Source organism: Malania oleifera, chromosome 4 (genome assembly GCF_029873635.1).
Source record: "Malania oleifera isolate guangnan ecotype guangnan chromosome 4, ASM2987363v1, whole genome shotgun sequence".
Lineage (NCBI taxonomy): Eukaryota > Viridiplantae > Streptophyta > Magnoliopsida > Santalales > Ximeniaceae > Malania > Malania oleifera.
This window is the reverse complement of record NC_080420.1, coordinates 109217223-109244107: the sequence shown is the minus strand read 5'-3', so window position 1 is coordinate 109244107 and position 26885 is coordinate 109217223. Positions and strand designations below refer to the sequence as shown.

Genomic DNA, 26885 nt, shown 5'->3' with positions numbered 1-26885 from the left:
TAATATTTTTATGATGCTATTTTTATTGCATGATTTAAATATTAGTATGTTTTAAAAACTCTTATGGCTCAGAGATTACAGAGTTACAAATGCTTGGTACTGTAGTTTACAGTTTACAGTTACAGAGATCAGAGTGCACCCACACTGTTCTACAGTGTGGTTTTTAGAGCTGTAGATTCTCTCGAGTGCACACCTGGTTCCGGACCAATACTTAATAGGTAAAATATCACTTACAATTTACAGTTAAAGTTTGACTTAGTTTGGTTGGCTGCCAGCTAAGTCTAGTCTTTGGACCGCACAACGTTGCCATAGGGACATGGCCCACAGTTTACAGGCCTAAGGGATGTTTTACAGAATAAGTATTAGAGAATGAATATATATATAAGTATTATAGTTATAGTTCACTTTTTTAAAAAGCAGTTACAATTTACAGCTAACAGTTACACTTTTACAAATGCAGTTTTCAAACTACAGTACTAAATGTTAACTATTGCAGAATTATGGCACAGTAAAGCTCATCACAGCTACACATTGATATAATCTTTCGTCATCTCACCCAATTATTCTCCTGCCTTATAGATAGCTTTGAGGAGCGTATTGAGAATCAGACATAGCAAGCACATGGGCAAGATTAGAGAGAGCAATTTAGAATAAATACTAGTATAGTATAGCTGGAAATGCTTTTATGTTTTGGAATTTCTAAGAATGTTAATTTTGATGTTGGAGATACTCCTATAAGGTAGTTATCTAGCACTTTGGTATAAAAATTTATGAAGTTTTATTTGCTTCCGCTATTTATATTTTTTTTTTTGCGTCAACTGTGCAATTATTATAGGAAGTCGCACCTTAGACCCTACAGGTTTGGGGCATGACATTATTTGTTCAGTTTCAGAATGTCTCAGTTTGTCTCGGGAGATATCTCCTTCTCCCTCTTGCAAATTCTTTACCTATCAATGAAATCTTCTTTTGTTATAAAAAAAAAAAATACATCTTCTTTTGTTATCAAAAAAGCTATGTACTTAGTTGATATATCCATGTCCTGCTAGAGATGTAGGTACATTGACATTGAATGTGGGAACTACAACATTTGGCCCAAGCCCCGGAATCTGGACAATTCTAAGCCCAAGTGAACCTATAATAAGACGTGGTCAAAGGCTGCTCCAAGCCACCTAAAAGATTGGCGGGTGTGTCCTGGCCTAATAAAGAGATATAGAGTATATATGTTAATAAAATAAAATAAGTAGTCTTGGAAATATTTATTGTTCTACCCATTGGCCTAGAATCCCATTATGGACTTGGCTAAAATAGTTTAACACCTAAAAAAAATTTATTATATTTATATTATACTTTTTGATAAAAATATTACATTTATATTGTCTGTGTTATTTCAGTTATAGACTTATATATGTATTATACATGCACATTGAAACTGTTAAGATTTGATTAAAATGAATGACCTAACTTGAAGATAAGTCTCTATCTCTATTTATAATACAAATTAAATACATTACAATGATAATAATACCGTTACTAACTCCCACTAATTAACATACTAAGACGATGTTAAGAACCTCTAACACTTACCCTCGAGCTGGAGCATAAATGTCATATGCTCCTAGATTGTTACAAATGAATTTAACACGAGCACCCTCCAATGCTTCGGTAAACAAATCAGCAAGCCGCATATCCGACTTCACATAAGCGGTAATAATGAGCTTCTGATCCAGCACTTGACTTTGCCACCACAGTTTGTTTCTTACTCTTCCAAGAAACCAAAGTACCACCAACCAAGATACTCGGTTGTGGATCTCCTATTGGAAGGCGCCAACCCAATCTGCATCTGTGTATCCATGGGTATAAGTGTGACCTTAATCACGGTATAAAAGACCTCTCTCGGGTGCACCTTTGAGATATCTCAAGATGTGAATTACTGTGTCCCAATGACTTATCATCGAAGAATGTAGAAATTGACTCACAAAAAATGTTGCAAGAGATATATCCGGATGAGTGACTATGAGATAATTCGATTCTCCAATAAGTCTCCGGTATTGTCTAGGATTAGGTAGCAAATCATCCATATTAGCACTAACTTCTTGTTAGGATCCATAGGTGTGTCAACCGGTTTAGATACCAATAGTCCAGTTTTATCTAATAAATCAAGAACATAAGAACTCACTTCCTCTGTGACAAAATAGTTCCCCTATGTGATCGAGATATGTCTATATCCAAGAAGTATTTCAACGGTCCCAAATCTTTGGTTTGAATCTTAGTCTATAGAAAAAGATTGAGACTCTAAATACCTTTATCATCATCACCAGTAATAACAATATCATCCACACAAACAACAAGAAGGATCCTGCCCAATGAAGTATGACAATAAAACACGAAATGATCCACAACACGCCGTCAAAGACCAAACTCAAGCACTATAGCACTAAAACGACCAATTCATGCTCTTGGAGACTGTTTTAAACCATATAGAGCCTTCTTGAGCTGACACACTGAGCCCAACTCTCCATTAGCAACAAACCCAGGTGATTACTCCCTATAAACCTCCTCCTCAAGGTTACCATGCAAGAAGACATTTTTCACATCTAACTGATGCAAAGGCCAATGACAAGTAGTAGCCAAGGAGAAGAACAGATGTACTGATGCAAGTTTGGCAACCGGAGAAAAAGTATCAGAATAATCCAAACCATACACCTAAGTGTATCCCTTAGCAACAAGATGGACCTTTAGACGAGCCACAAAACAATCAGGGTTAACTTCCACAGTGTAAACCCAATGAAAACTAACCACAAACTTGTTAAGAGGAAAAGGTACCAAGTCCCAAGTACCATTGTCATGTAAAGCATTCATCTCTTCAACCATAGCATCCCTCCACCCATAATGGGCTAAGGCTTCCAAAACAGATTTAGGAAGGATAGTAGATGATAAAGCAGTAACAAAACAATAATAGGAGGATGATAAGGAGTCATAACAAACATAGTTGGAAATGGGATGTTGAGTACATGTGTGTTTACCTTTCCAAGCAGCAATAAGAGGATCAACATCATGGGAATATGAACATTAGACAAGGAAACCAGAGGCATGGAAGTAGAAGCTAGAGGGAACTCTCTTCCTTGGAGCCGACACCGTGAATACACCTGCAAATTAGGATGATCAAGATTATGAGAAGGACTCGAACTACATGGAGACTCAAATGGTTGGTGGGCAAGGACAACAAAGTAGAATCTGGAAGATTAGGCAAAGAAAGAGACTTATTGAGCTCAAAATCACTCAGTGACTAGGTGTAGTCTCAAAGAAGGTAACATCAGCAAAAACAAAGCAATGCAACACAGGACTATAACAATGGTATCCCTTTTGAGTGAGTAGCCCAGAAAGGCACATTTTATAGCATGAGGATCCAACTTATCCACCCCAGGAGTTAGATGATGAACAAAGGACATAGGCAAATATACAAGGGGGGGGAAAATAAAGGTGAATTAGGAAAGAGAATGGAGTAGAGAATTTTCCACTAAGAATAGATGATGGCATTCTTTTGATTAGATAACGTGCAATAAGTACAACATCACTCCAAAACACTTTAGGTACATGCATTTGATAAAGCAAGGTGCAAGTGATTTCAAGAAGATGTCTATTTTTTCTCTCTCCAACCCCATTTTGTTGAGGAGTGTGGAGACAGGATGATTGTTGGACAATATTAGAGTCATATAAGTAGTGAGTTGTGCACTGAAATACTCTAGCACTATCACTTCAAAGTATTCAAACTAGAAAAAAAAAAAATGAGTCTGTATTTCATAACAAAAGGCACAAAATACACGAAATAACTCAAAACGATCTTTTATAATTATAAGCAAGTCATTCTTGAATAATCATCCACAAAGGGTTACAATATAATAGAAACCCAACTTGGACACAACCCTACTAGGACCCCAAACATCATAATGAACTAACATAAAAAGGCTTGTAGCCCATTTATTGACTCGGGAAACTAAAGGAACACGATGGTGCTTTCCCAACTGACAAGACTCGCAATCGAGACAAGACACAGAACTCAAACAAGGAACATAAAATTTTAACTTTTCCAATGAAGGATGACGAAGGCGGCAATGAATTTGAAAAGGTGTGGCAGAAGAGTGCAGGCAGTAGAAGGAGATAGTGGCTTAAAGTGATAGAGTCCACTAGCTTCACACCCATCGCCAATCATCTTCCTCGATTTCAAATCCTAAATGACCTCAGAATCAACAAAGAATGTCACTGAACAATTCATGGATCAATTAATTTTTCTAACAGACATAAGATTGAAAAGAAATTTGGGAATATATAAAACCAAAGGAAAAGAAATAAAAAAGTCAAATTTATAGTTCCAATTCCTTTGATTGCAGTGGTGGATCTATCAACATAAGTAACATAAGGTAAATTTGAAGGATATTGAAGAGTGGAGAAGAAGTTATGTATACCTATGATATGATTAGTGGCAGTGGAGTCTATGACCCAACGACTAGGACAAGAAGTACTGGATGATACGCATACTGTGTGATTACTTGTTTAGGCAAGAGATGCAATGGGAAGAGAAGCTTGTTGTGACGCTTGATACTCCTGAAACTAGGAATACTCTTCCTTTGACATGGATACAATACCTTGCCCCCCACTCAGCCCCAAAGGTGAGGAGTCCGTGGTGGCTGCATTGGCTACCCCAAAGGTGTGAAGTCAGTGGTGGCTGCGTTGGCAACACATGAGGGTCTACCGTGAATATCCTAACACTGCTCAATAGTATGATTATTCTATCCACAATGAGTGCACTTGTGAGGAGTACCTTTACCTCGTCCATCTCTACCACTACGACCACTCGAACCACCTCGATAACTTTTGCAATTGTTTGGTTGAAAACTAGAATCACCCTATGTAGAAAAGGTTGTCCTCTCAGAGCTAGATACAAGAGCAAGAGAATGCGTGCTAAAGGAGGCACAAAGGGCACAAAAATAAATATCAGCAAATGATGGCAGCTCGACATTACTAAGTATCTGGGACCTAACTGCCTCAACTAGAACACAAAGAACTGTCATCTGCTCCTTCTACTTCTGCATCTCACAAATATTGGCAGCTATAGGTTGCATGACCTTAAGATCCACATGAATATGCTTCATCTCTCCAAAATAATATGCAATACTCCTATCTCTTTGTTGTAACTGAAAGTACTCCTGAGATAAATCATACATACGCGTAATATTTCTAGAGTATAGAAGTTTGACATAATCACAAATCTCCTTGCACGTATCTACATGCATACACATCCATGCAATCTATGGCTCCATCGAATTCCATAAAAGGGAAACAATCAAAGCATCTTCTTGGACTCACATATTTTCTCTTCTCATCAGAGGGATTAGATTGGAGCAAGCGGTCAGGTTTTCCTAATCCTACTAAATAAACCCGAACAACTTTAGACCGTTGAACATAGTTCTTTCTATCCAAATTTTGAGTCATTATTTGTGTCAACGATGTAGGAAACAAGTTTTTGGGATTCATAGATTTTATCCCAACATCACAAATCAGCAACCACACCAATGTCAAACAAGAAGAACAATCAAAACTAATTGGGACAATCACAAACTATGTGAAGCACCGACACAACCATAGATGAGGTAAACCACTCACCGACGGATATAGCACTGCCACAACCTTACAACTGAACATCTAAACGCCACTACTCCAAAAATCCCACAAAGAAGCCCTCACAAACCCTAAACAGAGATTAACAGAATACCTTGAGTGCATGGTTAAAAAAGGATGAACTTTTTAGCAAAAAACAGGCCTACCAGCTTGATAATATTGTCTAGTGAAGGAATTAGAACATGACAGAGGGGGGGAAAAAAGAAAAATAAAAAAGTAGCCAGAAATTCACTCACGCACTGGCTCATGGGGTTGGCATTGTCGGCATTTGGCTAGCATGTGAGGGCTCCTCCAGCAATGGGGTTTTGTGGGGTTAGGCTTCCGGGGGGTCTATTTATGGGTGTATAGTTGGTTTTGTGAAATAATGTGAGGAGGAGACCGATCAGGGAAGGATAGCAATAGGAATGGTGTTTTCTGGCAATGGTTTAGGGGAATAGGGTTTAGGTTGGATCATGCTCGGATACCATGTTGAGATTTGATTAAAATGAATGACCTAACTTGAAGATAGGTCTCTCCCTCTATTTATAATACAAAGTAAATACATTTTAATGACAATAATACCCTTACTAACTCTCACCAATTAACATACTAACACACTTAATAATAATACTAAAAAACATAAATAACCTCTAATAGAAACAGATATGCATACATATATACATAAATATATACATGTTTTTCAAGCTAGGCTATAATTTTTTAATGTTAATTAAAATCACAACCAGCCTTAAAATTTGTCAGGATAGTTCGAGCCAAGCCTGTTGGCCTTTTTTATGTTTGCACCTGCCTAATCATCAAGGCAGGACACACAACTCAATGCTCAAATCTAATTGCTAGGGTTATGGTTTTATCTTTTTATGGTGGCAAAAGGCAAGGAAATATACTCGGAATCTCGAATTCTGGAGCTTTTATTAGGTAGAAGGATGAAATGATGATAAGGGTTGAAGAGAGGGGGAAAAAGTTGTCAAAGAATTATGAACAGTGCAGCATGAGCAGCATCCAAAAGAAGAAGAAGATGATGATGATGAAGGAGCACTTAAAAGATATAAGGAAGAGAGAAATCATTCTAGGCACACATGCATTCAATAAGTCAAATAACTCACATTTTTTAGTAGGATCCAATTACCAACCCATATAATTTCCGCACAGGGTACACTACGATTCCTAAAACTGCTAAATAACAAATTCACAAAAATACTAGAATATTACAATTCTGCATCGAAAAAATAACAGAATCTGGAGATATCCTAGAACTCTTGCTTTTTCTCTTTCTTGATCCTCTTATTGCCTATATCACTGTAAAGGGGAGCAATTCAACGGTTCATCTTGTAATAAAAAGCCACACATTGTGGGCCACATAAATACACCACCTGTACCTGTGACCATGTATCCATAAAATAAGCATGGATGAAATGAGTATCAACGGAATAGCAAACAGCAAAGCAAAAGATTTCTTTCCTTACTTCATCCCACATTTATTTTCCTTATATTTCAATTCATTATTTTGTACAATTAGCATATATTTAGTTTACATGTATAGGGCTTGACAGATTATAGTTTACTTGTATAGGGCTAGAATCATGCTAGACCTTATTTACTTTCCATGTATAGCATTCTTGTAAAGTCTATATATAATATACAGAACTCAAGGCATATTCTTTCGGCCATTCACAGAATATTTGACATGGTATCAGAGCCAGCCGACTGCTAGGTTTTTTTTCCCCTTTGATTTTTTGTCTTCTCAGTTTTGTGGCTGTTGTGGCTTTGTTTTCTCTTCCAGATTTTTTCTCTGTTCTTTCGGTACTTCTGTGTCTGTGTGATTGTCGGCACAGCAGGTTTCTGGGTTGCCATTTATTCCTCCAGTTTATGTCCTTGTGATTCTCGGCAAGTAGGCAATAGTTTTCTATTGCTGTTTATGACTTTCAGCAAGCAGGCACAGCAGGTTTCTAGTTTGCCACTTATTTCTCTAGTTTCTATTGCTGTTTGTGACTCTTGGCAAGCAGACTTGTGACTTTCGGCAAGCAGGCACAGCAAGTTTCTGGTTTCCCACTTATTTCTCTAGTTTCTGTTGCTGTTTGTGACTCTCGACAAGTAGGCAACAACTTTCTATTGCTGTTTCTGACACTTATCTTCTTGGCACAGCAGGTTTTTGGTTCAAGATTTAATTGTTAGTGCATTTTTTTTGGTTCAAGATTTAATTTTTTTTAGTGCAGGGAGGTTGTTCTTAGTTTTTATTTGCACCTGTGTTGTTTATTTTGGGCTTCTAGATTTTTCTGACACTTATCTTCTTGGCACAGCAGGTTTTTGGTTCAAGATTTAATTGTTAGTGCATTTTTTTTGGTTCAAGATTTAATTTTTTTTAGTGCAGGGAGGTTGTTCTTAGTTTTTATTTGCACCTGTGTTGTTTATTTTGGGCTTCTAGATTTTATGGTGGTCTGTTTCTTTCAGCACAATCTATTGTTTTGGGCTTCTTGATTTTCTCCATTATTTAGCATGGACTCCGCACCTATGTGTGCCAAGTTTACGGGGAACAATTATTCTACGTGGGCTTTTCAGTTTGAACTTTTCCTAAAGGCAAAAGATCTTTGGGGTCATATTGATGGCACAGATTGTGCACCCAATCTTGATAAATCCAAGGAGTCCACAACTTGTCCTTCATGGGCTATGCTTGATGCTCAGATTATGTCTTGGCTCTTGGCTCGGTTGAGCCACATATTGTCCCCAACTTGCGACTTTATCGCACCACTCAACCCAAGTGGACTTATTTAAAAATAGTATATCATCAAGATAATGGTGCCGGTCGTTTTCAATTAGAGCATGCAATTGCCATGTTTCAACATGACAATCGTTCCATCCAAGACTATTATTCGGGGTTTCTAACTCTTTGGAATGAAAATTCTGATCTAGTTACTGCAGACGTTCCTTTGGCTTCTCTTCCCATTATTCAATGTCTTCACGGGACTAGTCATCGTGATCAGTTTCTTATGAAACTCTGCCCCAAGTATGAATCTGTTCGCTCGTTTATGCTAAATCGCTCTCTTTTTCCTTCTCTGGATGTTTGTTTTGGTGAGTTACTTCGTGAAGAACAATGACTTAGTACTCAAGTTACTCTGGCACAATCTCATGGTAGTTCTGGGTCTGTCCATGTGGCTTATGTTGCTTAACGACGAGGACTGCCTACGCATTCTAGAGCTTTGCAATGTTTTTGCTACAAAGAATTGGACATATCACTTCTAATTTTTCCAAGAAATTCTGCTCTTATTGCAAGAAGAAGGGTCACATTATCAAAGAATGTCGTATCCGCCCGCAGAATCATCCGGCCCAAGCATTCAAGACTTCTGTTAGTGTACCCCACCCACAGTGAATTTTGCGGCCCCTGGCTCTTCTTCAAGTGACTTCTTTGCTCCTGCACCTCCTCGAGCGAATTACTGCACACCTGAAATGGTGCAACAAATGCTAATTTCGGCATTATCAGCAATGGGGCTCCAAGGTAACAATTCTACTAATCTCTAGTATGTGGACTCGGGAAGCTCTAATCACATGATGAATAATTCCACTACATTGTGTCATGTTCGGCCCTATGCTGGTCAATCTGTTATTCAGATTGCCAACAACAGTTCTTTGCCAATAGCTGCTGTCGGAGATGCCTCTTCTAAGTTCACTAATGTGTTTCCTGCTACTTAGCTTTCCACGAATCTTATTTCTGTTGGTCAATTAGTTGATAACATTTGTGCTGTTAATTTTTCTGGTAATGGTTGTGTAGAGACCCACAAAATTATGGTAATTAAATAATAAAAGAAAAGAGGAAATAAAGGAAAGTTTTAAGAAAGTAGCAGGGTCTCGTCAACGAACGCAAAGCGTTCGTCAACGAACCGGCTTATTGGGATCGTCGATGTGGAGACGTGTCTCGTCGACAAGAAATTACTAAGAGCTGTTTTCAGGCCTTGGATTTCATCGACGAGGGTAATGTGTTCGTCGACGAACTTGCTTCTTGGCCTCGTCGACGAAGTGATTTGTCTCATCGACGAAGCCAAGAATATAAGTATGCCAAAATCGAATTTTCGGCGCAGAAAAATTTCATGCAGCCCCTCTCTCTCTCTAACTTTGTCCTCTCTGCCTTCTCTTTTGTTTTCTGGCCTGGTTCTTCGTCGGTTTAACGATCTAAAGCTGCCATGTCACTCCTTGGAAGATTCTCTTCAAATTTGCTGGAGTGATTTGTTGGTTAGGCCAACTTGTGCACCATCCCAATTTCAGGGTAAGTGGATTATTTGAGTATTTTCAGTATTACCCAGTTCATTTGAGGTTAGATTTTGTATTATATGTGAATATACTGGAATTTTGTGAAGTAAAATTAGGGTATTATATTTTCAGGAATAGGGTGTTTTGGGACCCTGCAAGCAAGGGTGAGGACCCCAGAGAGTGGTATTTTAGGAACCTAGGTAAAATGATAACATGGTTAATAGTTTGGAAATTTCGAATATGGATTTGGGGAAATATGCATGCGATAATTTTTAGGTGAATTTAGTTGTTTGATTGGGAAATTACGTTTGTTATTTTAGGATGTTGAAATTATGAAGGCCGCACACGTGGGATTGTAAATAGCAGCTAGTGTTTAGATAATCAGGTAAGGGAAATATGCTATGCTAGGAATTTTATTATGATTATTAGCAGAAATTACATGTTTTACTAGATTATTATTATTCAGATTATAAAATATTTGTATAGCAGATAATACAGATTTTGGAGCATGTGAATTTATTTATTTAAATCGTGTGGCATGAGCTTATAGTAAATTAGTACAGTATTTATGCAGTTACAAATACCATATTTTACAGTATATTAGCATAAAATATTATGGAATATATATAATAAAATGATGAAATTTCAGTACATATACAAATAGAAATTATACAGTATATTTAGAAATATGATTTACAGTATTTGTATAGAAATATATATATTTTCAGCAATTTCGGAATACCATGATTTCTGAACCATAACACACAGATACTTAGACATTTAGACAGTTATTCAGTTATACAGACATTAATTATTCAGTCAGCTACTCATATTTTTAGGTCAGTTTTGTAATGTTATGGTTATTTCAAAATCATGGAAAAACAGTATTATAGAACCATTAGTTACATATATAGTATTAGACCCTGATGGACCGGATTCAGTCAGTAGAGTACGGTACCGTAGCTATATTCAGTTCAGAGTGCAACCACATAACTCAGATAGTATGTGGATTTCAGTAGTCGATCGTGCCTATGTTGTGGACAGGCTCCCCGTCAGTTAGGGTTAAGGAGGCCGATTTGACCTTCGGAGTTCAGTTGACTTAATCCTGATTGGCCAGCCAGGATAGGTCCCGCCTTTGGGCTGCATAACCCTGTCATGAGGGGTTAAATCATGACTTTCAGTTATCCATCTAGGGAAGTTTTCTCAGTTATTTTATATATATATATATATATATATATCCAAATTTACAGAAACCATAGATTTACCTATGAATATTAGAAGTATTATGTTTAGAAAATTCAGAAAAACAGTTTATGTTAAGCAACATAGGTATGAGCTATATTGAAATGCTTATACGTGTTTCGCAAACTCAATTATTTATGGTATTCCCAAATCAGTTTTATAAATATGTAAACTCACCTGCCACACACTAGTAATAGCATATTTCGACTTACTAAGCGTTGTCTCATCCCAGTGACTTAACATTTTTCAGGTGATCCAGTTAGGCGAGCAAATCAGGCTCACAGATAGAGGGGACTACAGTACTGCCGTGTTTGTAGGGTGAGTATTTTGGGAAGTTATTTGTGAGTAGTCACTAGGTCCAGATGAGGGTATTTTGGGAAAGGTTGTGTATGCATATTTTGGGAAATATTCTGACACTATGGTATTGTATATATATGGTTATGGTTGTATGTATTCTGCTTCTTGCTGCTTAGGTAGGTTATGGTGTTCTGATTCCACGGTCCCTATCTAGTCCGTGATGATGGTTTGAGTGTATATTAGAAGGTATTAGAGTAGTGAAATTTTATAGTTTAAAAAAAAAAATGGCATGAAAAATCAGGTCGTTACAAGTTGTGTTGTGCAAGGCCAGGTAACGGGGAGCCGATCGCAAAGGGACCTAAAGTGGGGCGCTTGTTTCCACTACTTTTGCCTGTTCCAGCACGTTCTCCAATTTCTTCTATTAAGTCTTTTGCTTGTAATAATGTTTTAGATCTTAGTATAGTGTGGCATCATCGTTTAGGCCATCCCAATACTCAAATCTTATCTCATGTATTGAACTCTAGTTTACTTGGTACTAAAGAACGTTCTTCTTTATATCTTGAGTGTGTCTCTTGCAAACTTGGTAAAAGCAAAACTCTTCCCTTCCCTTTGTATGCTAGTAGAGCTTCTCAGTGCTTTGATCTTATCCATAGTGATGTTTGGGGACCTTTCCCGGTTAGTTCACATGAAAAATTTAAATACTATGTGACTTTCATTGATGATTATAGCAGACTTGGGTCTACTTTCTTCGCTCAAAATCTGAGGTTTTTCGTACTTTTATTGAGTTTTTAGCACATGTTGGCAATCAATTTTCTGCTTCTATGAAGACCTACGCACGGATTCTGGGGGTCAATATGTGTCTATTGAGTTTCAGGCATTTTTGGCTTCTAAAGGTATCATTCATCAATGTTCATGTCCCGCTACTCCCCAACAGAATGGAGTAGCCGAAGGGAAAAAAACATCATCTCCTAGATGTGGTACGTACTATCTTGCTGGAATCCACTATTCCATCCTTGTTATGGGTTGAGGCTCTGAAAACTGCTACTTACTTGATTAATCGTTTACCTTCTCAAGTCCAACTCATGGAGTCTCCCTATTACTATTTATTTTCTAAACAACCTAGTTATGATAACCTCCGTACCTTTGGTTGTGCATGTTTTGTTTATTTACCTCCTTATGAGTGACGAAAATTATTTGTTGAATCTATTCAATGTGCATTCTTGGGATACAATGTGTGTCAAAAGGGATTTGTTTGCTATGATCCTACATTACATCGTACACGCATTTCTAGGAACGTTATTTTCTTTGAAAAACAACATTTCTTTCCTGTGCTCTCTGTACCCTCCTCTCCTACTGTGATTCTCCCCTCCTTTGAGGAGTTCTCAGATCCTCATCCAGTCAGTTCTCGTTTTAAAGTAGGTATTGTGTATATGCGGCGCCCCCACCCACAATCTCTTCCGGTCCCTCATCCAATATTTGGTCCTACCACGCTCTAGATTCAGTCAGTTGCAGCATCTCCAGAGCCTTTGGTACATCACTCTTCTCGAGTGTCTATACCCCCGGACAGGTATAGGTTTCCCTCTTCAAGTTCTAGTAACTTTGTTTCAGCTCTTACTGCTGCATTGTACAATTTAGATATTCCCACTTCCTAGTCACATGCTGCCAAGCATGATTGTTGGCAACAAGCTATGCAGGAAGAAATTGCCACTCTAGAGACCAATCACACCTGGGACATTGAGCCTTGTCCTCCCACCATTGTTGTTCTGGGTTGTAAATGGGTTTACTCAGTCAAGGTCCTATCTGATGGAAGTTTGGATTGTTACAAAGCTCGCCTTGTTGCACTTGGGAATAATCAGGAATATGGTGTCAATTATGAAGAGACCTTTGCTCCTGTGTATAAGATGACTATTGTTCGTACGATTCTGGCTATTGCTGCTTCCAGTGAGTAGCCACTACATTAGATGGATGTCAAGAATGCTTTTCTTCACGGGGATCTTAAACAGTGTATTTATATGAAGCCACCTCCGAGCTTGTTTCCCTCTTCGACTTCACATGTGTGTAAGCTTCATTGTTCTCTTTATGGTCTCAAACAAGCTCTGAGGGCCTGGTTTGATAAATTCCGCACCACTTTATTACAATTTTCATTCCAGTAGAGCAGGTATGACACTTCATTGTTTCTTCAGAAATCAAACATGGGTATTGTTGTTCTTTTGGTTTATGTCAATGATATTGTGATTACTAGTTCCGATTCTGCTTTACTTGCTTAGTTCAAGACTCATCTCTCACAATCCTTTCATATGAAAGATCTTGGGTCTCTCACATATTTTCTTGGTCTTAAGGTGCATCGTAGTCCCTTAGGTATTTCACTCAATCAACATAAGTATGCTAGAGACTTGGTGGCCACAGCTGGCCTTCAGAAGGGTACTTTTGTTGATACTCCCATGGAATTAAATGTCAATCTTCGCAAAGAGGAGGGTGATTTACTTGCTGATCCCAGTTTATACCGGAAGTTAATGAGTAGTTTTGTCTATGTCACCATTACTAGACTAGACATTTCTTTTGCTATATAGCAAGTCAGCCAGTTTCTTCAGACTCCTCATCATCTTCATTTGGTCGCTGTTCGTAGCATCATACGCTATGTTCAGGTTACTTCTGCCCATGGTGTATTCTTCCCTGCAGGCAATTCTACTCGCCTTGCTGCTTATAGCGATGCTGATTGGGCTGGTTGTACGGATACACGTCGCTCCATACCTAGTTGGTGTGTGTTCTTAGGCGATGCATTGATCTCTCGGAAGAGTAAGAAGCAAGACAGAGTTTCTAAGCCATCGACGGAATCTGAATACCGGGTGATGTCCCTTGCTTGTTCTGAAATTATTTGGCTTCGAGGCCTGCTTGCTAAGCTAGATTTTTCAAAGACCGATCCTACATCTTTACATGCCAATAATATGAGTGCTATCAGGATCACGGCCAATCCTATCTATCATGAGCGCACGAAGCATATTGAAGTCGATTATCACTCTATCCGTAAAGAATTTGAAGCTCGTGTTATCACTTTTCCACACATTTCCACTGAATTACAAATTGCGGATATCTTCACCAAGGCTCTCACTCATCATCGACATTGCTTCCTAAGTAGCAAATTGATGCATGTTGATCAACCCGCATCAATTTGAGGGGGGCTGTCAATGGAACAGAAAACAGCAAAGCAAAAATTTCTTTCCTTACTTCAGCCTACATTTATTTCCTTATATTTCAATTCATTATTTTGTACAGTTAGCATATATTTAGTTTATATGTATAGGGCTTGACAGATTATAGTTTACTTGTATAGGGCTAGAATCATGCTAGACCTTATTTACTTTCCATGTATAGCATTCTTGTAAAGTCTACATATAATAAACAGAACTCACGGCCAATTCATTCGGCCATTCACAAAATATTTGACAATGAGAAAGCTGAGTTGTATTCTTGGCAAGACAAGGACCAGAAGACAAGGCTGTTAGTTTACTCCATTCGTGTTTCCATCTCTTCCTGCCTCCTTTTGTCTCTTTCCAGACAAGAAGTTCTATTGTGTGAAAAAATACTGCAAATAACTCATGTTTCAGCTTGTCGTTGACTGTCATTAGAAGCTCCAGCATGGATCATTATTTCAAACAACTAACAACCTGATCACGATATATTCCTTTGGAAATTCTAAGGCTCACTAATTTGCTAAAACTAGCTTAAGAAGATCAAACTTGGAGATAAACTTGACACTTGACAGCATACACGCAGAGAGAGAGAGAAAAGGAGAGAAGGAGAGATAGAAAAAGAGAGGAGATAAATGCATACACTTGCAAGGATACCCATGAACAGACAAGATACTCCAAGATTCAAATATAATTATAAACAAAACATTAGAGCTGCTAATCCTCGGGTTACTTTGGAAAAAAAATTATGTAAAAGTCCCATATAAGATAATTAACAATACACAAAAATAAACAGCTAATGATTATTCATAAACTACCATGAGCATTTTCCTTCAGACCAAACTTTCCTCCTCTTATGCAATCTAACAAGACTATCTATTCTGCATCACAACTACTCCTCTAGAAATATAGGGCCTAAATTTCTCTTTGTGACTTTAAGCTCATGCACTCAAATGCTTCCGTATTGAACCAAAAAGGATACGAGTTAAAGAGTGATTCTAGAAAACTATGGCAGTCACTTCTTCAATTTGATCATGGGTAACTATAAAAACTAAAGGCAAGCATCCTGACAATTCATTGTTATTGCTTAATGAGAAACAAAAAATAGCATGAGAATCCATATTGTAGAAGACAAATGAACTAAAATCACTTTACCATGCCGTACACACAAACTCCAATACCGAGCAAGCCAGCACCTCTTCAGAACAACTTCTTCCTAAGATGAAAACTGCAAATCACATAAACACGACAAAAAAGTAAAAAAAAGAAATGTCAATTGGTTAGATGTGTAATGAATACAAACCATCTCTTCCTGAGTCAGCACCAGTCTTTGGGTCACTGACTTCAACGATTTGATTTCACATTCAGCTTCATGAAGCTGCTCCAAAGCAGATGTTGCCTCATCTCGAGCAGACTAATTTAGAGTTGCCTAACTGTTAGTTATACCATGCATCACTGTAACTGCCTAAAGAAGGGAAAGAACAAAAGTGGAAGCCACACATACAAGATATAGTATCTGAATACCTCTGCTTCCATCTGAAGGGCCGTAATATCTTTACCTCTACCACCATGAGTTTTTTCCACAGCTCTAAGAGCAGCCTGCAGTGAAACAATGGCTCTATGAAAATAGATAATAATCTGACAGATTTCAAAGCACGCAGTGAAAAAAATAATGAAGTTATCTAAGATGCAGAGCTTTGTAGCACATCTACAGGTAACTGTTGGGATATGAATCACACCCAAGATCAAATAACACACAAGATTTACGTGGTTCGGCCTATTTAGCCAACGTCCACGGGAGAGGAGTGACTTCACTATATATATATATATATATGGGTATACAGTGAAGGAGGAGGAGGATTACAACGCATTCAACTCACTCACCTTAACACGCACTCACAGTGCACTCACACTTAATGTGTCTTCACTCACTCTCACTCACCCTTTACTTGTATGTGTATCAATTTTACAAAGGAGGAGATGTACTCCCTTTATAGGAGAAAGGGAGGAGATCATTGCAGCAAAAAAAAACATCACCACATCTTTCTTCCTTGGAGTGTGTGCCAACTCACATCCGAATCTGACCACCAGCAAGTCTTTGCCTCCCCTTGATTTATTATTTATTTAAGTGGCTGAAGCAACCTGCTGCCATATCTGACCACCATGTGCAGCCTCACTCTCCTTTTATTATATGAGAGGCGGGCCCCAACAGTAACATGGCAGAAAAAAAAAAATAAAAAATAACCAGTCATATAAAATAAATGTACAGGATAATTGGCGTCTTGATTGAATTTACACACTGTCCGTGCTGAAATTAAAATGTTTTCATGGTTCTACTTCCCACCTAATACTGATCCTGTAGCAGCTTCTTGGTACTAAAGCAGTTTTTCATGGACTTCTATCACCATATCAGCTTATCTATTGTCATTTAAATGCTACAATCTTTCTATTGAACATTTATTTTGGCACAGAAACCGACATGCTCCTGAACAAACATCATAAGCATCCCAGTCATTGGTATCATTCCAAGAGGTCACTTGTTTAGGCGCAGAAGCATGCCTGCAGACCCTCAAAGAACCCACTTGTTTGTCTTGTGATCAGTAATTTCTGCTTCAATCATCCAGTAACTTCTGTATATTTTCTAGTGATAAATAACCTTAACCAGAGGAGCATTGGTCACTCCATCTAAAAGCAAAGTAATGAGTACTTTGAAGTTTTGGAGAAGGTAGTTCTAATGTTTTGACAAGCCAAACTTTCAGAATAAGGTCATACAATTAAAGCTTCTTCAGTTCCTTGACTCACAATATTGCATAACAGATTGGTTACACAGAGCTGCTAAAATTGGCTTACCTAACAGAAATTGGCCTCCCTTATAAAATATGAATGATGTACCTTCAAGCATTAAGAAACATATTTAGGGATATAGCAATATAGCATGCATCTCACACTCACCAAAGGCAGATGTCACCATAATTACTAGCTAAATGATGCTGATAAAAGTTAAACTTCACAAGATCAAATGGGCACAGAGAAAGAGAAGGTCTAGAATCTTCTTGTTATATAACAAGACAACATGTAGACATTACCTGGTGAAGTACCAAGTTATAAAAATTCCACATATTGAATCTGATCCACCATATAAAAGAGGCTATTTTACCCTTGGAAAAAAAGTACTCCTAAAAAACACATATCCCCTTCATTTGCCAATGTGCAATGAACATACAGCACCAGTTCGTTTCTATGCAGCTTCAAAAGACAAAATTCACAAACTAGCATACAAAAAAATCATCCAAGAAATTAAAAAAAAAATGTCAAAATCTGCAAGTGGAATAAAAAGGAAAGAAAAAAGATTGAAACCACAGCTAGGCTCCCTCTGGTAGGGCACCAAGTGTGCAGATCAAAACCTCTCTAATTGAAATATATACATAAACCATTGCATATATCCATGCCTTGATCCACCCATATAGATGCAAAAAAACTAGCAGAATGAACCAGCACATAAGGGTGCCTATATGACTTCTATCCATTGGTGCAAAATTTTAAATTAAATAACATGAATGTTTGCTCATATATAGATATGCATGGTTGAGTACAATATCAGCATAGGAGCAATGTTAATATGCCAGTGGTACAAACCTCCCTTTGCTGCAGTGCTGCCTCCTTTCTGAAGAGAAAGCAAAAGCAGAAATTAGCATAATAGAAGGCATTGTGACACAATAGTTACATTTTAAACCCCAAATGTTACCTGCTTAAGAGGCGTGCTTCTAAGGATACACCTTCTCCAAGAGTAGCAACCTACAAAAATGAAATCATATAACAAGTAAATAAGGAAACCATTTCAATGTTACCACTGCCATCATAATTTGGGATTTGACTGAACTTTAAGTAAGTAACCAAACTACCCAATGCCAGAAGGCACACACACACAGGTACAAAACCCCAATTCCAAATCAAACAATTCCATTCTTTCAAAATCAAAGCCACCTTCAAAAGGGTTTTACGAAACATTATAGAAAAATTACTTTTCTAAATTCTAAAGAGCCTAATTACTAAACAGAAACCAAAAGAAAAATCAAATATATTATAAAATCAAAATCTTAATTGCTTCTGAAGTGGAGTATAAGGCTTCTGGGAAGGCCTATTGCTCCATGATGACATCTCTCTCCCCATCATACTACCCCACCTCTGAAAAGTTTGGCCTCGAATGCCAATTAATCAACAGTGAACTCAGGGCACAAAACAGGCCCATGATGACCAGCACCCTCACACAACCTTGACATCTGGGAGAATGGTTAAGAATGTAGCTCATAGTGGATTGAATCAACGTTGATGCTTGTAATGTTTTCACAGCCATTGTAGATCATGTGATATCTGAACTACCATAGTCTCCTCAATAACATGTCACAAGCAACAATGGCGATGGCTGGAGACTTTTGAATGGAGGTTGACAAGGATAAGCCTTTAGAGGGCCATGCGATACTGTGTATTGAAGATTCGAGACCTGTATGGGAATCAAACTAGTAAAATTTGAGACATCCCGGTGGGTGACGGAAAGAGGAGATTTGGCAATGGGCAATTCTGCGCATTGGGGGGGGGAGGGGTGGGAGCGGAGGAGAATTGTTGAAGTTGAGGGGATTCAGAGGTCCTGCACAGGTTGACCCAAGTGGGGGTTCTATTGAGGCAAGGGAAGCTATGGGGGAAGAGATTTAAGATAAGAGCAGGGCAGTGTCGATGAGGGACAGTGGGACTAGTTTTCCAGCTTCTAAGGTGCTTTGGGAGGAGGATGAGGACTTTGAGAGTTTGAGTGAGAGATGATTACTGCTGCAACAGTTGATGGGATTTCATGGTTACAGCAATGACGCTGAACCTCATGAAATTTCAGGGCAAATGAGGTTTCCTGTTTGGGCTCCATGGATTTGGGGGACTCATTCATATTTTATCTGCAGAAGTGGGGCTTTGGACCTAGGGAGGTGATGCAGCGTGTAAGGAGGAAATAGACTGTAAGGTTCGCCAAATTAGAAATCTGAAAAGTAGGACTAGTTGCATCAATACTTAGTAGCAAAGAAATCCTCTCATGCAGAAATGCAGCAGTGGAGAGCTTGGAAGGGCCTACTAGAGTACTAGGTATATCCTCAACCTACATCCAGACCTCAAGAAATTATGAACATATCAGAACTGAAAACCAAATGGAAAGGGAAAATTCTGTACTGCCTCTTCAGTATCTGAACTAACATAAATATAAGCACACGACAGCCTTTCAAATTAAATGTACTAAGGGAAATGACTATTCTTGACTCAACTGTTCAGTCTGTTCCTAACTTCTCTGGACTTAAAAACCTTATTAATGAACTCTGAAAAGAAACTGGACTTAGGAAATGAAATATTTGACTAGACCCTAATAATGATACTTAGATAACGAGAAGTAATAAATATTATATTAAGTACACTTCACTGGTGCAGAGCACCATTGTTCGAAGAAACTCGCTGCTGTACAAGTTGCCATATTTAAAGGTTCACACATTTCAGCATCACTCCACATATGCCTATCCAAGAGTTCCAGTGGTCAAGGCTTTAATTTCTGCACCTCAATTGCCTTTTTAATGGCAATCATTCTACATATTTTCCCTATCAGGAACTCATCTCCGTCACTGCAATTCACAGCCCAAGTGCTGACTTGACCCTTTCTGAACTTGCAACAATGATCAGCAAATTCTTTTTGTCTCACATTTTCAGATTTCCCTTGAGCTTGTTGAACATCCTGCACATTTCCAGCATTCTTAGCCTCAAAAGAACTACTTTTTGTTGCTATCTCATTCTTAATTTGGCTTTGGTATCAGCAACTACATTAATTTCGTGTACAAGATGCAGATCATCAAAAGCCTTCTTGTTGTGGCAACAGCTCATGGAAACAGGCTAACATTAGTGCTATAGCTTACTTCTGTTGTAACATCACTCATGAATTAGAAGAACATAAGTTAAAGGATGGAACTCTGCCTACTCCAATTCAAGAATTTTCAGGGAAGGACTTTGAAACTCAGAGTTTGTTGGATGACTTGGACCTCATGTTGTCTGATCAAGCAGGAAATGAATAGACTTGACAGTGGCCAATCTAAGGTGAAGAAGGGTCAGAGGGAATTAGCTAATTTGAAATGTTCAGTGCACTATGATGGGAAGGGGTTAAAAGGGGTTTCCTTGGCTGATTTTAGCAGTTTTTATTTTTGTATTGTTTTTAATTTTTAATTTTATTTTTTCTTCTTTTTTTATTTTTTTTCTTTTGTTTTCCCCTTTTCTTCTTGAGGATTAGTATCCTCACTATGATTGTACATGTTCTTTCCTAACATATCTACTTTTATTATAAAAAAAAAATCACTCATAAGTAAAAGAACCCAAATTGTGGCTGTAACTTGACTTTCAGGTTAGGCACATTTCAATTTTATTAAGTCATCCCCATTTTCAGTGACATGTAGGTTTTATCAAAACTACTGGCCTACGTTTCCTCCTCCCTGTTTGTTACATTGACTTTCCTTATGCTTTAAAACTAGCTTCTTTTTCTCCTCACCATTTTTGACATAGGAAGAGTATATATTGTCATGCTCATCACCGACAGCACTTCGGTCACTTTCCCAAGGATGACCAAGTAGAATATGGCATGTCTCCAAACAGATTCCTTATAAGGTATTCCAATCGAAAATTTGAACATACACACTGTTGTCATGAATACTTCCTTCCCTTTATCAGACCAAGCAATGAAATACGGATGTGGGAGTTCCACTTCTTCAAGCTTCAATTTTTCCACCATTACTTGAGCAAGCAGATTTTTGCAAATGTCACTGTCGATAACTAACTTACAAAGCTCTGCAGTGCATTAAAATGAGTCCTCTGCAGCAAGTCATCCATCATCTGAACCATTCTACAATTTGTAAATTCCTTGTCTTTAGTGATTGCTACTGCCATATTAGCAATATTATCAACTGAGATCTTCCTTCTGGTAGCAATAACTAAATGTTTCCTTGACAGCTGGAATAAATTATCTCTGGAATATGGGTAGACAACCATATTAATGATTGAAGCTAGAAATAATACAAGCATGCAAATCCAAGAAACCAAACCAACTTAAATGGAATATATGAAGAACACAATAACAATCAAAGATGAAACAGCAAACAGGAAGCAACACAAACCAACCCGCCAAGGGAGGAACTACTCCAGTACCAATATGATGCAGCATGCCAGGTGGAAGTTGACTGTAAAACTTGTCATATTATACATCTGAAAATTAGGATGGAGTGCAAAGATACCCGGTTGTATATTCTTAATCTAACAATGAATATCTTCTTTTGCTATCACAGAGATCTTCTCACTTGGAAACACAGCAGTGGAGGGCATGGAAGGAGCCACTAGGTGAATCTAACCCACCCTCCCAAGTTCTCAGGAAAATTCTAAACAGATCAGAATTGATAACAAAAATGGAAAGGGAAATTATGTTCTCCTTCATTATTTGGACTAACATAAATATAACTACATGACAGTCTTGCACATTAAATGTGCCCAGGACAATGAACTATTCTCGACTACATCTTGATCTAGGACAAGAAGCATATCCGTGGGTAGACCCTTGTTGGAGACTAATTCAAAAGAATTGGATCAAGGGATTGTAATGTTTGGTTAATTAGTTTATCGTGTATGTTTAGTTGAATTAATAGTAGGATTATGTGTATTTGGGGGTTTGTTCATAATATATGTGCATTTTAGGGGTTTATTTGCAATTTTATGTATTTTTAGTGGTTCATGTGTAATTCATGTAATTTAGGTTTTCTTATAAATAGGGTGTGAAAGCCATGAAGAGATAGTTTTTTTATGAATTTTTATTGAGAAGTTTAATATGAGTTTACCCACTAACTCCTTCTTCATCCTCTCTTCTTCCTTCTTCTTCTCTCCTCTATCTCTCCCACATTCTCACTTAGCTGTAATTCCTTGATGCAATTGTGCATCATTTGGTATCAATGCCCAGCCGTGATGTCTATTCTCCAATTTTCAGTCCCCCATTCCTTCCAATCATTTTTCCCATCTGTAATATTGAAATTCCTGCAAATCCTGAATACAACTTCTCTTCTTCCTTTTCTCCTCCTTCTTCTTTCCCCCTCCTTTCCTATTCTCCCTTGAGCAAAACCTTACTACTGTTTTCCCTATTCTCCTGCAGAATTCTTCAACCAAAACCTCTTTTTACATCTTTCGTTCTTTCCATTCATCTCTTTCCCTCTTTGTCATACTCTCATCTCAACACCATCCATGAATGTCCTTCAATCATCATTTCTGCTATAAAATTTCAGTACAATTTTCAAAAATTATAGCTTTTCCCTCAGTTTTCAAACACCCCTTTCCCAAAAGATTTTAACGACACCAACACCACTAGAAACAGAGACTGCCAATTAGCCCTACCCAAAAAATTCATCGCCGTCCATTCACTTGCATGGTCCCACACACCAGCAGAAGGCTTCTCCAGCCTCTCAAAACCCCTAACTTCTGGTGTTTCTGTGATAACCATACCCTTTAGGCCACGGTAAATTTAAACTACTTTGATAAATTAGCATGATTGCTTTGTTTTTCAATAAATAAGTTCACACTAGCCATGTTATTCATTTATTTGAGTTTTGCTAGCTGATATTAGAAATTCCTTTTGAATTATTAGTAAGTAGGAGGGACTTGATGAAAGAAAGTTATGGGGATTAAGCTAAAACATAAATAGAATAAGAGTTGGAGTAGAGAGAAAAAAAAAATGGGGCTCGCTGAAACCAAGTGTGGCACCTGGAAGCACAACAAACCAGCTGCCGCCACCTGGCAGTTCTGAAAAACCAGCAGCAGACGCCTAGTGCACAGCTGTCAGCCCTGCAGGACTCCTGTTGCCACCAGCTGCTATGGTCCTGCCATGTGTCCAGCTGCTGTCTTGACTTTTCCAGCATGCAGAACAGCCTGAACATAGAAAAGAATACCCCAAAACTCTTACTGAAAACCCTAGTTCTAGAGAGAGAGAGAGGGGAGAGAGAAAGGGAGAGATAACTCTGCAGAAAATCAGGAAAATTCAGAGAAAATTAAGAGAAAATACAGGAAATTCAGAGGGGAACTTAGACTAAGTTGAATAAGCTGAAAATCAAGGTAGGTGTTCTTAATTTTCATTAGTTCACCTAGGGATTTTGGGTATTTAAAGGAAACAAGGGTAGAAACTTGTATAAAGTTGAATCCCAATGGGGAATATTTAAGTTTATTATTTCTAATTACTTTATATGGCTGCATAACGCATGTGTTTTTTCGGTTATCAAGTTGCTTATCTTGTATAGTTGGAAAATTTTCAAGTGATGGATAGATATTCCTCTTGTAAGGATGATGGTTTTACTTGCTATGGAAAAGCTTGTGTATGCATTTGTTGAATTGTTATTTGGTGAAATAGATGGCACCATGTGCTGTTTTGGCTGTGTTATTGTGGAATTTGAGCAAGTAGGGATTGTGTCTCCCTTGGGTGAAAGGCCCTAAACCTCTGGATGGTATTTCCGTGTTAAGCAGTGGTTGGCCAACCTGGAATATGGCACTTGTTAGTACTTCTGCGTTAAGCGGTGATTGGCCAAGCTGGAATTTGGCACTTGTTTGAGATAAAATGTCCACTTAGTCGGGATAGCACTGCTATGTTGGTAAAAAAAATAAGAGTGTAAATGCATGCCTTTTGAATGTTTTGCATTGGTCACTTTAGATGAACAGACTGCTTTGATAAAGATTGTGTTCATGCACCTTATGATCATGCATATATCATGTGTTCTCCTAATTTGAATAAGGGGGAGTTAAGAATGTCTACTGATCTTGTGGTTGCTCACCCTATTCCTTAATAGTTTCAGGTTCAAACAGAAGGAGAACTCCACTTGTTAGGTTCTCCAAGATACTACCATTTTGACATGTATTTCAAGTTGGCAGGAAGGCAATAAGGATACTAAACGTGTGTTATCTCCTTAGCTTAACACTCTCTCCCCCCGAAGACAAAGACCAATCTTTTGGATCCTTAATTATTATCATTGAAGAATAAATATTAGCTAACTCCCCCTTGTCTTGAAAAATCTTTCCTCCTTAATACCCTATGCAAAAGCTTCAAACTAACCCTATCATTTGCCTTCTTGAAGTCAAATTTGCACGAAATGTCCTTCTTATGATGTTGAACATCCTCAACCTCACCTCTCCCTCTCCCTCCCCACACCCTTCTCCCCCCCACAAAAAGGCACTATGGGTAGGAGAAACAGTGTGACCAAGTGTCAGCTCAACCCATTATCAACAACATTAGCAATTATCTTATAGATGCTAGATGTTAAGTTAGTGGGCAAAAATTCAACACCCTTAGTCTACATACTTTCTTTGGCATTAAGGTGATAAAGGTAGAATTGACACTCTTCCCCAACTTTCCATTCCCGTGAAACTCATGAAAGGCCCTATTAAATCCCCTCTCCACATCCCAACACTCTTGAAAGAAAGCTACGTTAGACCTAATTAGACCTAGAGCCTTTTCTCGCTCTAAACTAAACATCACTGTGCAAATCTCCTCCACCTGAAAAACCTCTCCAACCAATACATTTGTGAATAAAAATTAGGATTCTAACCCAACTCCTCAAACATCAGTCTATAATCTTCCTTAATATGAATATTTTCTTAAAAAAAATAGTTAATTTTTTGCAGTCACTGGATATCCATCCTCTACTCCATTTCTCTAATATAATTATGTCTCATTCGCCCATTAGAACCTAAAAAAAAACTCAGTTTTTTGCCTCCAACTTCTAAAATCCTTCAAAGAATCACAATTTCAATCTCTAACTCATTTTACAACAAATACACTAAGCTTCCTCCTTTGTGGAAAGCCCCTATATTCCTCATGTCTATCCAAGACACTCAAATCACTCAAAATACTCGCTTTTTTTTTTGCAACAATATTCCAAAAAACCTCCAAATTCCACTCTTAAGCACTTTTTTTTTTTCTTACCCTATTAGGCTTCTTCATGAGCCTAAATCCCTTCTAACCTACCATAGGTCAACCACCCACCAAGTGCCATGAGCCAAACTTATTGAGGGCATTATGCTTACATTGAGCGCTTGTCTTGGGTACATAACATGAGTAACCGTCTTGTAAATATTAGTGTGGGTATGATAATTCCTTAGTAAAATACTAAATATGACTCCTCGATCACTTTGATGTTTACCAGTAATAGAGTGAGAATAACATAGAAAGTTTAGGGGAGAATGAGTGTTCATCAACCATTATAAAAAACACTAGCTAATGGAAACATTTTTAGCCTAATTGCATCCTTTGCTGAACACTCGTTGCATATCGAGGTGTGAATAATGACTTGTGTTGCTTTACAGTTTACTGCATAACTTTTGTTTGCTTACTGATCCTACTTCATTTGCATTCGATGGTTGTGAATTTTGTTAATGTGGTGAAACTGGTATACTCTAGTTTGATTAGTTAATCTAGTGTGTTATAACTAGTGGTGCACAGCCCTTCACAACTTGTCAAGTGTTCAGCCTATAATAGTTGGAATCAAAGCCTAGTTAATTGCTTCACTTGTCTTTCTAGTATCCTGTTATACTTTCCTTCTATTTTATAGATTCCTGCGAGGGTTTCTAGAAAGATTGAGAAAATAATGAGGGATTTTTTGTGGTTGGGGTTAGGCCGGAAGTGGTGTGCAGGTCTAAACGGGAGGGTGGTTTGGATCTTCGAAATTTAGTGTCTAAAAAGTAAAAACACAAGCTCTCTTGAGTCCTGGCTAAATGGCTTTGGTGGTTCTCACTTGAGAATTCTTTCTATGGCATAGAGTTGTAAAAAGTAAGTTTGGATTAGATGACAATGGGTGAGATACTAATTTGAGATCTAAATGTTCTTTGAAAAGTCTATGGTGCACAGCCTGTGATAGTTGGAATTAGAGTCTGATTAATTGCTTCATGAATTAGTTGCTTTTGGATTGTGGGATTGTGTGACCAAGTTGCACACTAATACCTAGAGAATTGATGTGCAAGAGGCACAAGCTGAGACAACCAACATTGTGGTCCTAGAAATGGTCTCACTTTTGGAATGTATAGACTTACTAGAGGGACCCCATAAATCGCAGCTACTTTAAAGAATTGTTGGGAGACCTTCGTTATATGGTGGAAGCTCTACAACACTATATGAGTGAACTTACTGCTACGATGAACTTGGTGGTTCGTGCTATTTGA

The 26885-nt window shown here is 38.0% G+C and overlaps 1 protein-coding gene across 2 annotated transcripts in view; it reads right to left on the bottom strand.

The window, feature by feature from the left end:
- Window positions 1-26885, bottom strand: part of LOC131153034 (coiled-coil domain-containing protein SCD2-like) — a 75112-nt gene that overhangs the window by 34869 nt on the left and 13358 nt on the right. For both annotated transcript variants that reach the window (XM_058105052.1, XM_058105053.1), the window contains exons 7-11: window positions 18388-18437; window positions 18279-18306; window positions 16167-16241; window positions 15946-16056; window positions 15798-15858 (exon numbers count right to left, since the gene is read on the bottom strand). In XM_058105052.1, coding sequence (XP_057961035.1) covers window positions 15798-15858; window positions 15946-16056; window positions 16167-16241; window positions 18279-18306; window positions 18388-18437 — 325 coding nt within the window. The remainder of the gene's footprint in view (window positions 1-15797; window positions 15859-15945; window positions 16057-16166; window positions 16242-18278; window positions 18307-18387; window positions 18438-26885) is intronic.